Raw genomic sequence first — 15,430 nt, forward strand, 5'->3', positions numbered from 1 at the left:
CGCTCCCCTGGGAAGGCACCCGGTGCACCGGGGAAGCCCCCACACCATCGCGGTGTGCCGGGACCCCCGCAGCCCCACGGGACACAGCGCCCGACTGCACCCATCCTTTTATTGTGAAATGCCATAAATACACCGCGGCGGCGGCGGACCCCAGCACCCCGGCACCCCCCGCTGAGCCGAGCCCGGCGCTGACCCCCCAGACATATATCGATATAAAATAACACCACAAAAACCAGCGATTGAATCCCCGGGGGTCAGCGCAGAGGGGGTGCATGAGCCCGGACCCCCCCCCACCCACGGCATGGAGCAGAGTTGCAAAGCCAAGCGAGCGCGGGGGCTGGGGGGTTCAGCTCCCTCCCACCCCGAATCTTTGTTCGTCCAGTTCTGTCATGTGCACGAATCCAGCTGCTCCAGAGCCATCCAGCTCCCGCTGCCTGTGGCAAGGGGCCAAGCAGCACTGGGGGGGACACGTCCGTGGCCGGTGCTGCTCCCCCAGGACCGGGGGGCCGTGGTCGCCCCCTCCCCTCGGCGGCCGCCCTCCGTCCCAGCGCATCCCCCTCAGAGGTTGTCGGAAGTGGCGGCGGGGTTGGTGTAGGTGAAGGTGCCAGACCCCACGCTGTTGCTGCCGGCCACCTGCGGAGACAGCGGGAAGAGGTGGGCATCAGAGCCCCCTCCTCAGCCCCCACCCGAGAGCAGCGGGAAAACCCCCACACCCTCACCACGGTCAGCCAAAAAAAGCATCCCCCCTGGGTGGTGGGCAGCACCGCTGGCACCCATAGCCTTCCGCCCCGAGCACGCCGAGCCCCCCGGGTGCAGGAGGAAGCGGAGGTGGCCCCCGCCGAGCGCGTCTCCTCCCGCACGATAAGGCCGCCCGGCGAGAGCGAAGGTAAATATTGACCCAGGCCCCTGGTGTTTGAACAGGGCGAGCGCTCGCACGGAGCCCAGCGCCTGGACGCGGCCCCCACCCGCGGCACCGGCACGGAGGGTGCTGGTCCGGACGAGCCGCCGGCCGGGGGGAGCTGCGTCCTCCGCGTGCGCGGGTGCCTGGTGCGGGATACGGGGTGCAGGACCCAGGGAGCAGTCCCCCGCCACCCCTGCGCCCCATCCAGGGCAGACGAATGCCCCGACTCCAGTGGATGCAAGGGTCCGGCTGGGAGGCTTGCCCACCCTTCCAGCCCTGTGCCCACCCCCAGGCAGCCACCCAAGGTCGCGGGGAGCTCCCTGGAGCCGGGCAGGGTTTGCCAGCGCCGGCCGCGCGCCCAGCACCACCGCTCCATCCAGGCGTGAAAGTTAGGCTCACCTCCCGGGCAGGAGGGCACCGGCATGCGCCCAGCTCCCAGGGCACGTCCCCTGCCCCACCGGCTCCGTTAGCCATTAACCCGGCGGTCAAGGGACCTGCCCAACGACTTGGCTGCACCGAAAAGTGCCTTCCCCTGCATCCCCCCAGCACTGTGGCAGTGGGGGCACTGGGCACGGGGACGGTGGCACCTGGCTCTCACCTGGCTATAGGGATTGGGTTTGGTGTTGGGTGACACGTAGCGCCCGTGGCTCTGGTACGGGGGGTACTCAGCCATGGGGTGGTAGGAGTCCTTCGTGCTGAACAGGTCCAGCTTCCCTCGGCTTTTCCGGCGGCACGTGCAGGTGGTCTGGGGTGGGGTGGAGGGGAGAGGGAAGGGGTCAGGAGTGTGATGGCGTGGGGATGGGGACGGGGGACCCACCAGCAGATGGCAGGTGAGGGCAGGGGTGGGGATGGGGGACCCACCAGCAGAAGGCAGGTGAGGATGCTCAGCAGCAGCAGGACGCAGACCAGGACCAGCAGAGCAATGGCCCAACCCGGGACCGCAGACACCGCTGCCGGGGACGTCACCCCCACAGCGCCTGAAAGAAGATGGGAGCCGTGTCTGGGGCGCCAGGGGTGGCCAGGACAAACAGCCCCGAGACACCCCCAGGATGGGGCATGAGGGGATGAGCCCTCCACGGGTACCGGGAAACTGCAGCGGCTCTGCCAGCTACAAGCCCTGAACCCGTCCCACCGCCACAGAGCCCCCCTGCCCCAGCCGGGATGGGGCAGCACTTGTGGAGCCCCCCCCAAAACACCCCGCAGGGCTCTGTCCCCTCCCGCGCCCCCAGCCCGGAGCTCCGGCTCACTCTGGATGCTGGCCAGCTGCAGGTCCATGATGAAGCCGTTCTGGTCCAGGCTGTTCCTCAGCTGCTGCTCAGCGGCGGTGCTGGCGACGGTGTCATTGCCGTGCCCGAAGACGAGGGTGGACTGGACCGCCACCGAGCCTTGGCTGCCCGCGAGAGGAGGCGTTAGCACCCGCATCGCTGCCCCCGCGAGGGGCTCAGGCCCAGCCGGGACACGCCGACCTCCGGAGACAGTCGGAGCCGCCGGCCCACTCACCTGAACTGGAGCTCGCTGCATCCCTTGTAGGTCCGTGTGCGCGTGCAGCTCGTGCACCCATAGACATACTCGAACTGGAACAAAGCACGGGGGTGATGCCCACCTCCCCACCAGACACCTCCTCCCTCCTGTCCCCTCGCCGGACTCGCCGGGGCTGCCAAAGCAGCGGGTAAAGCCATGGGGAGCCCTGGTGGGAGGCAGCTCCTTCCCAGCATGGATCGGGGGGGGTCTTTGCCCACCCAGGGCAGCCCCGTGGCCTGAGACTCACCATGGTCAGGATGGTGTGGCTCAGGCTCCGGTACTCCTTCGACGTGGGGTCGCGGAGGCTCTCGTTGAAGCTCCTGTTGAGGATGCGGAAGGACAGCGGGATGCGGAGGAGCAGCTGGACCGCGGTGGGCAGCGGAGCCGGGGCTTTGCTGGGGTTGGGAGCACGGCTGGTGCCCCGCACAGCCGTGGGGGTCTGCCTGGCAGCTGTGCTGCCCTGAGCAGTGGCAGAGGTTTTCTGCGTAGGGGTGACCTGAGAGCTGCTGCTGCCGTTGCCTTTGGTGCCGGAGACGGGGATCACCGTGCCAGTGCCCGCGGAGAAGGTGGGAAACGCGGAGCTGCTGTTGGTGCCAAAGGGGGTGAACTGGTGGCTGTTCTCAGTGATGTTGGCAGGGGAGATGGCCGTGCTGTTTGCGCTGGGCAGCGCGGTGGCATTGGCTGCGGCGTTGCCCGTGGGGCTGTGGCTGGACTGGAAGTTTGTGGTGTTGCCTGTGGCAGGGAAGACTGTGGGGTGGGAGAAGATGGAGGTTTGGGTCCCATTGCCGTTCGTGTTTTCGGACATCGTGGTGTTCGGAGCAGCCGTCGTGGGGGTGGTGGTGGTCTCGGTGGTTGTCTCTGTGGTGGTGGTGTCAGTGGTGGTTGTCTCTGTGGTGGTTGTGGCGGTGGCGGTGGTCTCAGTGGTGGTCTCGGTGGTGACAACGACACACGTACCTGAAGGAAACACTGGGAGCTGGCAGCTGGGACAGCACTGGTTTGGGAAGGTTTTGCACAACGCAGCTCCTTGGCTGGAACCCCCCCGGGGACCACAAGGCACCAAGAAGCACCGTGACCTCCGGGACCCCGCCACCAGCAGCTCCCGCTGCACACGAGGCCAAGACCTTTGGGAAGATCCCACAACTGGGGCTTGAGCTGGGCACACGTGGCACCGCCGAGGGTCTGGGCAGTGCTACCCAGACGGCTGGCATGGGCTCCATGCCCAGCTCTGCAGATCCCCCCTGCTCCTGAGGAGACCCTGCTATGCTGAGGGGCTTGGGCATGGCATCCCCCGCCCTGATAAAACCTCCTTTGCTGCAGGTCACTGGGCTGGGAGGGTGGGGTGCCCCCCGCGCCCCCCTGGACTCACATGGCCTGGCTGCTGGCCAGCATGGGCGGCTCCCGGGTGGTTTCCCAGCGGGTGCCGCAGGAGCTGGCAGCACTGGAGGAGAGCCCGGGGTCCGGACAGCTCACGGAGACACACCTGCATACCAGGCTGCGAGCCCCGGGCGCAGCCTGCTCCAGCTGGCCCCGGCACAGCCCGGCCCTGGCCAATCCTTTCGGCCACGGCTCAGAGGGGCCACGGCCATGCCGGGGTCCTCACGTCCCGGCTTTGCTGCACCCCAGGCCCAGACCAGGAGAGACGGCCACGACCCTGCCGCCGGGGTGCTGAGGGCCACCGGCTCTGGCGTCCCCTGGTCCCCGCTCCCAAAGCAGCCCAGGGGACCCCGCTCCCACCCCCCTGCCCCCTTACCACCCTGCTTGCCCGGGTCCCAGCACAGCTCCTACTGGCTTGAGGTCCCGGCAGCCCCTCACCTGCACCCAGCACCAGCAGCAGCAGGAGGGCGGTGAGTGCCATGGGCTTTGTCCCGGGGGGCGTCCCGGCGTCTCTTGGGGCTCTGCGGCGGCTGCTCTCCCGTTAGCCAGCGGCGCGGTCTGTGATCCGGCGATCAGGAACTGGCAGCTCGGAAGCGCCCGGAGCTTTATAGAGCACCTGGAGCAGGTGTGGAGGCCCCACCCCGCCAGCGGTGCGGAGAGGGGGGGTCCATCCGCCCCGCTTGGCACAGGGGTGCCGCCTTGCTGATGGGGCCGCCTCACTGATGGGGCCCCCGTGGCATCATCCCCCCTGGGTGGGGTCCCCCACACTCTCCTGGCTCGGGGGGACCCCGGTGGCAGTGTCCCCGTGCCGCGGGTGGACACAGCCTCAGGCTGGGCGTGGGGAAGGGGCAGCGGCTGGGCATCCCCGGGCAGGGGTGGGGGGTAGCATCTGCCCAGTCCTGTGGGCTGAGCCACAGCCCCCAGGACCTGGTGTGGAGCACGGGGTGGATGGAGCCCCCCAGCCCCTTTCTCGGAGGGGGGGGCCTCATTCTCTGGCTCATTCCACGGTTAATCATTACCAGCCGGCCACTGCCTCGCCCTACACTCAAATAAACACCAGTGAGACCCCCCCGAAATGCTTACGCAGGTGGGGCCCAGGGCCCCACGAAATCCCAGTACCTCCCAGTAGCCTTCCCAGCAGATCCCAGGGCCCTCCCTGGGCACGAGGCCCCAGTGAGCACAAGACCCCCATCCCACTCCAGATGTGGCCCCCGGCCCAGGCCAATGTCCCAGTGCCGAACCAGGTGACGATGTTCCGCTCCCAGAGGTACCAGGTGCCACCCATGTCTCCCCGGTGCCATGTGCTCCTGGCACAGCCGGACCACACCTGCCCTATGGGAGAGCCTGATTCCCAGGGAGGGCCCCAATTCCCGGGGAATGCCCTGAGCCTGGCATCCTGCCTGTCCCTCCACGGAGCTGAGCTGCCACCCCAGCCCTGCCAGGGGGGGTTCTGCAGTGCCGGTGCAAAAGGGAGCAGTGGGGAGAGGACCCTCCGTGCAGGAGCAGGGATGGGTGGCCTGGGAGTCAGCATGGGTGCGATGGGACCCACTGCACCCAGATCCCAACATGGTCCACAACCTTGATGCCAGGCAAGGGGAACACGGGCAGGCACGGGCAGGGCACGGGCAGCCAAGTTCCGAGAGTAAACCCCCCCCGAAACCCCCCAGCCGTGGGGAGGGGCGGCTCCGGCACGGCCATGGCGACTCCCACCGCCCTCGCCCGCCTCGCTTCGCCCTCCCGCCCCCGGCACGCTCCGCTCTTCGCGCCCGCGCCGGCTCCCGGTTCCCGTTCAGCGCCGGGAATGCAGCTCCCGGTGTGTCCCCGAGAACCCTCCCCGGGCCCCCCCAGCCTGCCCAAAGCGGGGTTTGAGGTCTACAATGTCGCTCTTAGCAGAAGACACGCTGCGTGGGGGAGCCGAGGGAAAGGAGGGGGTCGGTCACGCGGAGCCGCGTCCCCCCCCCCGGGAACGCCCCGGCACCCGCCCGCCCACGGCAGCAACCGCGGGCACCAGCCCCGGGGCCGTGCGGCCGCGCCGGCCGTACCCGGTACCCACGCGTGCCCGCAGGGCAGAGCGGGGCCGGAGGGTCTCGGGCCGCCGCATCCCCACGGCCCGGGGCACGCGCGCCCCCGCCCCACGCGCGCCCCCGCCCCGGCCGGCAGCACTCGAGCTGCGGCGCCCCCTGGCGGGCGCGGCCCCGCGCGACGCTCGCCCCGCGCTCCGGCTCCGCCGAGCGGGAACGGGACCGGAGCGGGAACGGGACCGGAGCCCCGCGGACGCCGAGGGTGGGAGGGGAGGGACGACCCCCGCCCCGTCCCGTCCCGTCCCGCCGTGCACCCCCCGGAGGGCGGCCGGGACGGGAAGCGCTCGGTACCGAGCGGTGATTCCGCCTGCGAGGCCGCGCACAGGTGCCCGCGGCGCCGACATGATGCCCCGGTCCCCCCCGGGCAGCGCCCGCCCCGGTCCCGCAGCGGCCGCGGGGCGGGCACGGGCAGCGGACAACGCTCGCCCAGGCACCGGCACCGGCACCGGCGGGGCGGCCCCGCGTTGCCCTTTTAAGAGGGGGGGACCGGGGCCGCCGCGCCTATTGTCGCCGCCGCGGGGCGGGGGGGGCCGGGCCGGTGCCGGTCCCGGCCCCGCGCGCTCCGGGGCGGGGCGGGGGGGGGGGCACACATTCCGCCGCGTTGCCGGGACACCCGTCGCCATGGCGACCGGGCACTGCCGCCGGGGCTCGGCGCGCGCCGCGCAGTTCCCACGGAGCGGCCCGAGCGGCGGCGGCGGCGGCGGCTCCGCTCCCTCCGGGGCTGGCGGGAGGGACGGGATGCGGTGCAGTGTTGTGCTCTCGCCTTCCAATATTGCACTCGTCCCGGCCTCCCGCCGCCGCGGGCTCCGCCGGTGCGGCCGGCCGGGCACCGGGCTTCCTCCCGCTGTTCGCGCGACGACCACCGGGAAGACGGCGAAGGACGGAGCCGAGAGCGCGGGGCGGGGGCCAGCGGCGGCTCGGGGCACCGGGACCCCCCCAGGAACCGGGCGCGCAGGCTAGAAAAACACTCAAAACTTTATGGCCAGACTTCGGGCAGGGACCGGAGCAGCGAGCAGCGCCCGGGGCAGGGCGGGTGGGGGGGGGCGGCCCCGCCACCCGCGGGGCCCCGCTCACCCCGCTGCCGGCCGCACGCGCCGGTACCGGCAGTGCAAAGTCCGCGGGGGGGCCTGGGGCGGCGCCCGGCCGGGAGGGGCGTCGGGGCCCGGAGCGCCCCTGGGTGCCGCTGGCGGAGGGCGGGGGGGGTCGGGCCGGGCGCGGCCGCTCACTCGCGTCCCTCCAGCAGGAACCGGCGGAAGGGCTCGAAGTCGGTGGGGATCGTGTCTGCGGGTCGAGAGCGGGGGTGAGGGGCGTCAGGAGGCGGCGGCGGGGGCCAAGTCCCGGTAAAGCGGGAAAGCCCCGCATCGGGCCCCCCAGGCCCCCAGCCCAGGACCGACGGACCGACTCCCGCGCGGGGCGGGGGAGGAGATGCTCTGCGAGCTCTGGTCGCTGGGCCGGGGCGGGGCGGCCCCGGTGTCCCCGCGGCGGGGGGAGCCCGGTGCTCACCGTTGCAGCGGTACTGCAGGTTGGACCAGATGATGTTCTCCTGGGAGAAGCAGAAGACCCCCAGCCGCCCCCCGCGCATGGTGGTGTCGATGATCACCCCGGAGTCGGCCACCAGCCGTGGGCCCTCGTACAGCCGCACCCTGCGGGGGAGGAACGATCCGACCCGTCCGGTCAGCGGGGGACCGGGACACCACCGGGACCCGAACCGGGACCAGCGCCGGCCATCCCGACCCGGGGCTGGGGGCGCTGGGCTGGGGACGGGGCATCCCACCCCGGGGTGGGATGGAGGCACCGACTGGAGCATCCCGTCGGGGCCGGATCCCCGCACCGGGGCCCCCCGCCGCCCCTGGGCTGGAGCCCCCCGCGCCTCCCCCGTCCCGGCCCCGCCGCCTTTGTCGGGCGCTTTGCATGTGAAAGGCGCCGGCGGCCGGCGGGGTCGCCATGGCGACGGGACAATGGCCGCGGGGGCCCGGCGGGGCGACCGAGGCCCGGCCCGCGGAGCCCCCCCCCGCTGCGGCCGCCCCGACGGGATCCTTAAAGGGGAAACGCGCCCGCGGCCCCACCGGGGCAGGACCTCTCCCCACAACCCGCTTCCCTCCCCCCTCGGGACTGGACCACGCTGGGGCTGGACCCCACTGGGCTGGACCCCCTCCTGACGGACAGCGTCGTCCCCACCAGGGTGGCCCCACTGAGGGAGACCCCCATCCCAATGGCTGCCATCCCCCACCGGTGTGGTTCCAATCAAGGCTGAACCCCCCACTGGAGCTGGACCCCCCCTCCCAACAGCTGGCATCTGCTGCACCACGGCCACAGCAGCCCCCACCCCAGCAGCCTCCATGCCTCCCTGCTCCGTGCTGGCCCCCACTCACCTGATGTAGCCCACCTGGGGCCTGTGGGCCAGTTGCCAGCGGTAGGACGTCTTGTCCCGCCAGCCCACGTTGCGTGGGTCCTTCCAGAGCAGGCGGACGTGGTCAGGCGTGTGGCCCGTGTGCCACAGCGCGTTGCGCAGGTGCTCCCCAGGGCCCGTCGAGGACTTCACTGCCTGCGGGTGCACGGGGTGTCAGGGGGGACGTGGCCAGGGTGGCCCGACCCAGCCTGCAGGGTGGCCAGCACCCACCTTGAGCTGCAGCCCTGGCTCTGCTACGGCACGGAACGGAGTGGCCTGCCAGTATGTCTGCTCCGTTTGCTTCCACATCACCACGTAGAAGCTGGCGCTGTCCTGGTAGCTGAAGATGAAGCCGGCGTAGTCATCGTCGGTGACGGTGTTGACATGGAAGGTGCCCTCAAAGTCCACCCCATTGAAGGCCGTGTAACCTACAGGCGGGCAAACGCTGCGAGGAGCCCCCAGCATGGCACCTGGCACCCCGGCTCCCTCCAGCCCACCCTTCACCCCTCTGCGGGGCAAAGAACTGGCCCTCGCCCCCTGGCGCAGGCAGACAGGAGGAGGGGGGCTGCCCCACGGGGTCTGCAAGTGGGAGAACATCTCTTACCAACAGCCAAGCCTGGGTCACTGTTCATGGTCTGCACAATCTCCATGCCCTGGCGGGATCAGCTGGGTGAGGGGCGTCCCCCGCAGCCCTGGGGACCTCCTGGTCCCCCTCTGCTCCCACCCCAGAAGCACAGGCCCCAGAAACACGGGGGGCAGCACCCACACCTGGTTGAGGACGACCCAGTTGGGATCAATCTGGGCATCCCCCTCGGGATCAAGGATGACGGTCTGGTAGGCGCGGAAGTCGGTCAGCGTCACCTCGGCGCTCTCAGGGCACACATCCAGCTGGTCCACCACCGTGTCATTGTCGAAGTCTTCCTCACACACGTCACCCACGCCATTCCCTGGGGACATGCACCCCGGTCAGGGCCGGGTTGAGCCCGGGTGGCTCTGCCTCCTTCGCCCCCTCCCACGCTCACCGTCCGAGTCCTTCTGGTTGGGGTTGGGAATGAGGCGGCAGTTGTCTGGGCCAGGCGGCACGTAGTCAGGGATGCCATCGTTGTCGTCGTCATTGTCACAGTCATCCCCCAGCCCGTCATTGTCTGAGTCCAGCTGGGAGCTGTTGGGGATCTCAGCGCAGTTGTCCTTGGTGTCCTGATGCCCGTCCCCGTCGCTGAGAGCAAGAACAGGGTTGGAGCAGTGCCGCAAACTGGGGGCCCGGCACCACATCCCAGCACCCTCACCAACCCCAAAGACGCCATCGTACCCCCTCCCAAGCCCCTAGCCAGGAGCCCTGTCCCCCCCAGGGACAGGACGGGATGGGGAGGTGACCCCGCAGCAGCCTGGTCCCCACCTGTCCTCATTGGTGTCGCAGATGTCTCCTACCAGGTCGCTGTCCATATCTGTCTGGAGGAGATCAGAGCCCCAATTCAGCGGACACTCCAGGGCGCCAGACCCCAGTCATGCTGCATGAGGACCCCCCGCCCCCTCCCTGATGCTGGGCAGGGTCCTGCACGCCCCGGACCCCCTGCCCCAGCCCACGCTCCTGGCCCCGGCCATACCTGAGTGGGGTTGCTCATTTCAGGGCAACTGTCACAGGCATCCCCAACGCCATCCTCGTCCCGGTCCGTCTGCAGAGGGTTGGGCACCTTGGGGCAGTTATCCAGCATGTTGGGAATCCCTGCAAGGACAGTGCTGGGTGGATGCCCTCAGCCTGGCGCGACGGCAGCCCCGCTCCGCGGGCAGCCCCGGCACCGCGAGCCGCTCACCGTCCCCATCGATGTCATTGTCACAAGCGTCCCCCTCGCCGTTGCTGTCTGTGTCCCGCTGGTCGTTATTGGGCACATTGGGGCAGTTGTCGCAGGCGTCCCCGAAGGAGTCGGTGTCCGAGTTCTGCTGGTCCTTGTTGGGGAAGAGCCGGCAGTTGTCCTGCAGGGAAGAGGACGGACGCCCGCGCTGCAGTGGCTGGCACACAAGAGGCTGCAGCCGCACGCAGGTCGGGGTGGGGGGATGTCTCCTCCAGCACGTCGAGTAAGACCATCCCAGAGCCTGCTCGTCCCCGGGAGAAGTATCTTGAGGGCGTCAGCACCAAGCCAAAGGGACCAAGCACCCTTTGGCACAGCCCCCAGAGCCACAGGCACATCCCGCTTGCCCACCACAGCCACCTCCACATTCTTGATGCCATCGCCATCGGCGTCATCATCACACTGGTCCCCGATGCCGTCGTTGTCGGCATCCTCCTGGCCCGAATTCGGTGTCAGGCGGCAGTTGTCCTGCAGGCACAGGCAGCGTTAAGGACGGGGAGGGGACGAGGTGTGAAGCGCAGCCCTGCCGCTGGCTCCCCAGGCCCCCGCACCCCCTGCCCGAGGATGGGATGCACCCTCCTGCTCCAGGACACCCACCTGCCTGCAGTGCTTGTTGTTGTCAATGCAGGGCAGGGGCTCGTCCGGGTAGCCATCAAGGTCCGTGTCTTGCCCGCACACGTTGCCGTTGCCAGCCCAGCCCACGTTGCACTGAAGAATGAAGAAATCAGGGGCTGGGAAGCAGGGAAGGGCCATAGCAGGACAACTGCTGCCCATGCCCGTACCCCTGGCATCCCCCTGCTTCGCTGTCATCCTCCTGCCCCTGTCCCCCACTCACCGCACAGGAAATTTCACCGTTCCTCTCGAAGACGCAGAAGCCGTTGATGTCGCAGGGGTTGGAGGTGGGAGTGCTGCAGGACTTCTGCAGGATGCAGCCGGACGTTTGATTCCCCACAAAGCCTGACTTGCAGGGACCACACTTGTAGGAGCCCTGGGAGAGAGAGAGAGGGGGCAGAGGCAGGATTAGGGGAGCAGAGCGGCCCCCAGGCAGCGGGCAGGGGGTCAGGGCAGCTCTGCTCACCAGTGTGTTGGTGCAGATGGAGTTGGGGTCGCAGCCCCCATTGTTCCCATCGTTGCACTCATCGATATCCGTGCAAACCTGTGAGCAGCACCAGAGAAACCGTCACCCAGAGCCTTTCCCTGCCTGCAGCTCTGCCCAGGAAAGCTGCCCTCCTTCAGTGGGCACAGCATCCTCCACCCATCCCTGCAGCTCGGAGTGCCCATGGGTACCCGGCCGAGTCCTGTGGCACACTACTCACCTGCTTACTGGCCTTGGCATAGTCCACCCCCACACCGGAGACGGTGTTGCCCCGATAGCCGCGGGGACAGGGCTCGCAGCGGAAGCCAGGGGCTGTGTTGATGCACTTGGAGCCGGGGAAGCAGGGGTTGGCATGAGCGCACTGCAGCACGGGGAGAGAGAAAGGCTTCAGCCCCGGGCATGGCATCCCGCATGTCGGGGTGGCCACCGAGGGCGTCCTGATGGGGCCTTTCCCAGTCTGAGGATGCATCCGGAGAGGGGAAGCATCGTCTGCCCCCACTGCTCCGGCAGCACTGGGGCTCAGATGTTGTCCTCTGAGCATGCCCACCTCATCGATGTCGGCGCAGTGCGTGCCGTTGCCCTCCAGCCCTGGCGGGCAGGGCCCGCAACGGTACCCGGGGTACTCGTACGTCTCCATGCAGTCCACGCCGCTGAAGCAGGGGTTGGGGTTGCAGCGGGACCGGTGCTCGTGGAAGCCTGAGAAAAGGAGGGCCAGGCAGGGGGTGAGAGGGGGCGGCCCTCAGCCCACTGAGGTGGGAGCAGAGCCTCGCCAGCACTCACCGCAGACCTGGCACTCCATGATGGTGTTGCGGATCAGAGACATCTCCTTCACCTGTGAGGCGGCAGAGCACGGAGCGTCAGGGGGATGCAGGCACCCTGCTTCCGGGCAAACCCAGCCCGGGGACAGCCGATACCGCCCCACCGCCTCACCTGGTCCCTAATGTCTTCTCGCAGTTCGGTCAGGACCCGATTGAAGAGGGTCAGCTGTGTGACCAGTGCCTTGGTCTGCTCGCCTGCCGGGAGCAGAGAGGACATGGTCAGCACTGGCACAGACACAGCCTCCCAGGGCCATGGGCTGAGGACTGCTCTGCTCCCTGGCACTGAACTGGGAGGATGAGACAGCTGACAGCCCTTCCTCCTCCTCCTCCCTGGTCCACACAGGACCCCTTCTCCTGTAGCACATCCCATGCCCCCAGATCCATCCCATCCTGGGGCGCTGCAGATACGTGGGGCACTGGGAGAGGCTGCGGAGGGTGCTCTGCCTCTGCAGAGCTCCGAACGCTGCCATCGCCCTCGCGCCGGGGAAAGGGGGAAGCAGAGCAGGGACTCACCCAGGATGGAGGCCAGCACGCTTGTCACTGCAAGGGGAGAGACGAGACGTTAGTGACCGCTGCCACCAGCGTCACCTCACCCGGTTGCTCCCGCTCAGCACGTGCACAGCGCAGGAGCCCCCACCCACGTGGGGATGCTGGACAAGGAGAGGCAGGAGCAACCCCTCTGTGTGACGTGCTGTCACCTCCCACCTCCACGTGCCACAGCACGTAGCACCCACAGGTGACCCCGTAAGCCCTCGGCACCGGCCCTGCGGGGCATGGGGCATGGATGTGCCATCACCTGCGCTGTGAATGGACTCGTCTCCTTGGAAAGGGCACTCGCTCAGGGCTCCAACGCGGCTCATGGACCCTCCCAGGATCAGCTTCATCGACTCCACAAACCCCTGATGTACAAGGGGAGATGCAGTCAGCCATGGGGGGCTCTGTCTGTCCCCGAGGGTGGGTGTTACGGGGTGTCTCAGCCCCCGCCAGGGGGTCCCAGTCCTCACCTGCATCCTCTGGTAGGCCTTCTGCCCTGTGCGCACCTCGATGGACTCCACCTCTGCCAGGGGGATCTCCGACAGCTCAGGCAGCCCCACGCTGGAGTCTACCTGCTTGCAGTCGACGTAGAGCTCCACGCTGAGCATGTCCCCGCGCAGCCCGCTCAGGCGCACGATGACGGTGTGGCTCTGCCCGTCCGCCACGTGCGCATGTTGCAGGTTGACCGAGTGCAGCTTGTTGTCTTCCCGCAGGTAGCGAACCAGGACTGCGGAGGAGCGTGGAAGGGGCCGTCAGCTCTCCCCGCAGCACCGGCAGCCCCTGGGGACCCACGGGCCCCCACTGCTCTCCCAAATGGGACCTCACTGGATCCCCATTTCTCTCTGAGCATCATGGCAAGACCAGGGCAGGCGCGTCCCTGTGCAGCCAGCACCCACCTTTGTTGATTTTCCCCACCACAGAGACCTCCAGCCACCTCGTGTTGTCCTTCTTGGAGTAGAGGCCGAAGAGGGTCCCCCCCTGCTTGGGGGGCAGGCGGAAGGTGGAGAGGAGGTAAACGTCGTTAACGGTGAGGAGCTCCATCCGGATCTTGTGCGTGATACTGGCCATCTGCCGCGCCTCGCTCGCCATCAGCAGGTCGATGACTGCGGGGGACGAGCACGGGGGTCGCATCCCGACCGACAGCCGCAGCTCCGGCCGTAGGAGCGCGGAGATGCCCAGCACGGGGCAGCCCGGCCAGACCGAGGGGAACGGTGCGGTCCCTGGACCGCCGGGCCCCGGGGGGGAACCGGGGAAGCCCCGAGGCTCCGGGCTCCGCCCAGCCCCGGCCCCGCGCGGTGGCGCTCCAGGAACGGCAGCGCCGCGGTCGCACCGCCGGGAGGGACCCGCGGAGCCCCCGCCACCGGCAGGTCCGGCGGCCCCGCGGGGTCTCCGGCCCGGAGCCTGCCCTGGTCCTCGACCGGGGCTTCCCCGCGGGGGCGGCTGCAGCCCCGCCAGCCCCGAGCATCCTGCAGCCGGGGCGGGCAGGGCTGGGCGAGCCGGTCCGGCCCCGCGGGATCGCGGAGCGGGGACGCAGCTCGCGTGGAGCTGCGGGGGCACTGCGGAGGTGTCCCCCTCCCCCGTCCCGGGACCGGCCCCGGCGGACGGAGCGGAGAAACCACCGCGGCCGCCCCGCCAAGGCGCAGCGGGATCGTGAGCGCCTGGAGGGACGGCTCGGCCCTCGGCACCGGCCCGGGGCGCTCCGGGGAAGCACGGAGAGCCCGGTCCCGCCGCCGCGCAGCTGCTCGCCTGCTCAGTGCAGCGGCACCGGGCAGACCGGGAGGAGCTTCGGAGCCGGGGCAAGCGCCAGCCGCGCACCGCGGACCCGGGAGCCCCCGCTGACCCACGCGGCGCGATCGCAGCCCTCCCGCCGCCCCGAGCCGGCATCGGGACCGGCGTCCAGGTGGGGCCGGCGGCTCCCTGCCCCGAGCTGCCCCCGGCGGGTCCCGGGCAGAGCCGGTCCCGGAGGGTGCCCGCGGCCGCCCCGACCTCCGGAGATGAATGTCCCTCTGTGCCCCGCTGCCCGCAGCCCAGCTGCCAGACCTCCCAGGGCGAGCAGAGCCGCTGTCAGCGGCCCCGGGCCGGGGAGCGGGACCGAGGTCCCCGGCTGGCGGCAGCGGGGCCAGGAGGGCTCCAGCCGCCGGCTCCCGGCTGGCAGCGGGCCGGGCGTCCCGTCCGCCTCGCCCCGTCGGGGCCGCCCCGGGGCCCGGCAGCAGCCTTACCTTGCAGCCCGTGCCGAGCCGCGCCGGCGGCGCCCAGCAGGAGCAGCGCCAGGAGCGCGCCGAGCGCCGGGCCCCCCGCGGCCGCCGGTGCCCCCATGCCGCCGGTACCGCCGGTGCGGAGCGGAGCGCGGCGGGGCGGGGTGGCGCGGGCGGGGAGGGGCCGGCGCTGCCGGCGAGGAGGAAACAAAGAGCCGTCAATCACGGGCGCGCATCCCGGGGACCCCGGCGGGCGCTCGGCCGCGGCGGCCCGGCCGCAGCCCCACCGGCAGAGAGGAGCGGGGCGGGACGCGGCGCACCGGGGCTGCGGGCGACCCACCGGCCGCCCCGGCGTTGCCCGGCCCTGGCGCAGCTCCCGCTCACAGAAATTGAGTGTGGCAGGCGCCGGTTCACCGGGAGGTCAGGCAGTCTGGGGCCGCCTTCCTGCGAGCCGGAGCCGCCCCAGCAGCGCCGGAGCATCCCAGCCCGGGAGAGCCGGGGGCCGCCGCCGGGCGCGCGGGAACGGTGCGGGGCTGCTTTGCCAGGGGTGTCCCGCGGTGCCGGGGCGGGCGGTGCTTCCCAGGCAGGCGGAGCCCCCGGGACGGGCGGTGCTCCCCGTACGGGAGAGCAGCGAGCGGAGCCAGCCCGCCTGGAGAGCGCTCAGCGGCATAAAT

The 15,430-nt window shown here is 70.3% G+C and overlaps 2 protein-coding genes across 3 annotated transcripts; both read right to left on the reverse strand.

Moving 5' to 3' along the window:
• Positions 1-558: 558 nt before the first annotated feature.
• On the reverse strand, positions 559-4,277 carry MUC1 (mucin 1, cell surface associated). The gene is made up of 7 exons (XM_086628282.1): positions 4,235-4,277; positions 2,670-3,376; positions 2,402-2,475; positions 2,149-2,291; positions 1,763-1,878; positions 1,500-1,646; positions 559-633 (listed from the first exon to the last, which is right to left on the reverse strand). The coding sequence occupies exons 1-7, from the start codon at positions 4,275-4,277 to the stop codon at positions 559-561; spliced, it is 1,305 nt and encodes a 434-aa protein (XP_086484408.1).
• Positions 4,278-7,099: 2,822 nt separating this feature from the next.
• On the reverse strand, positions 7,100-14,877 carry THBS3 (thrombospondin 3). Of its 2 annotated transcripts, none has more exons than XM_086628444.1 (23): positions 14,781-14,877; positions 13,458-13,664; positions 13,032-13,288; positions 12,824-12,926; positions 12,541-12,567; positions 12,140-12,222; positions 11,990-12,041; positions 11,757-11,905; positions 11,430-11,570; positions 11,192-11,269; positions 10,949-11,101; positions 10,711-10,821; positions 10,474-10,581; positions 10,078-10,237; positions 9,871-9,989; positions 9,663-9,715; positions 9,289-9,482; positions 9,035-9,213; positions 8,871-8,919; positions 8,498-8,694; positions 8,250-8,422; positions 7,381-7,520; positions 7,100-7,158 (listed from the first exon to the last, which is right to left on the reverse strand). In XM_086628444.1, exons 1-23 carry the CDS (start codon positions 14,875-14,877, stop codon positions 7,100-7,102), a joined length of 2,889 nt encoding a protein of 962 aa, XP_086484570.1. The 2 variants fall into 2 exon arrangements, with proteins under 2 accessions (XP_086484570.1, XP_086484571.1); XM_086628445.1 differs by having other exon boundaries at positions 8,250-8,418; positions 8,494-8,694.
• Between the last annotated feature and the right edge of the window lie 553 nt (positions 14,878-15,430).

This window comes from Tauraco erythrolophus, chromosome 30 (assembly GCF_009769465.1).
Source record: "Tauraco erythrolophus isolate bTauEry1 chromosome 30, bTauEry1.pri, whole genome shotgun sequence".
NCBI classification, from domain to species: domain Eukaryota; kingdom Metazoa; phylum Chordata; class Aves; order Musophagiformes; family Musophagidae; genus Tauraco; species Tauraco erythrolophus.

Excerpts from the sequence above, each read along its gene's own strand:
- THBS3 (XM_086628444.1), bottom strand. The coding sequence starts at position 14,877 with ATGGGGGCACCGGCGGCCGCGGGGGGCCCGGCGCTCGGCGCGCTCCTG. Across the intron at positions 12,223-12,540 it reads CGTGCTGGCCTCCATCCTGG|GCGAGCAGACCAAGGCACTG; the intron begins GTGAGTCCCTGC and ends TGCTCCCGGCAG. Across the intron at positions 9,990-10,077 it reads CAATGACATCGATGGGGACG|GGATTCCCAACATGCTGGAT; the intron begins GTGAGCGGCTCG and ends CTGTCCTTGCAG.
- MUC1 (XM_086628282.1), bottom strand. The coding sequence starts at position 4,277 with ATGGCACTCACCGCCCTCCTGCTGCTGCTGGTGCTGGGTGCAG. Across the intron at positions 2,476-2,669 it reads GCCACACCATCCTGACCATG|TTCGAGTATGTCTATGGGTG; the intron begins GTGAGTCTCAGG and ends GCTTTGTTCCAG. Across the intron at positions 1,879-2,148 it reads GCAGCTGGCCAGCATCCAGA|GCGCTGTGGGGGTGACGTCC; the intron begins GTGAGCCGGAGC and ends ATCTTCTTTCAG.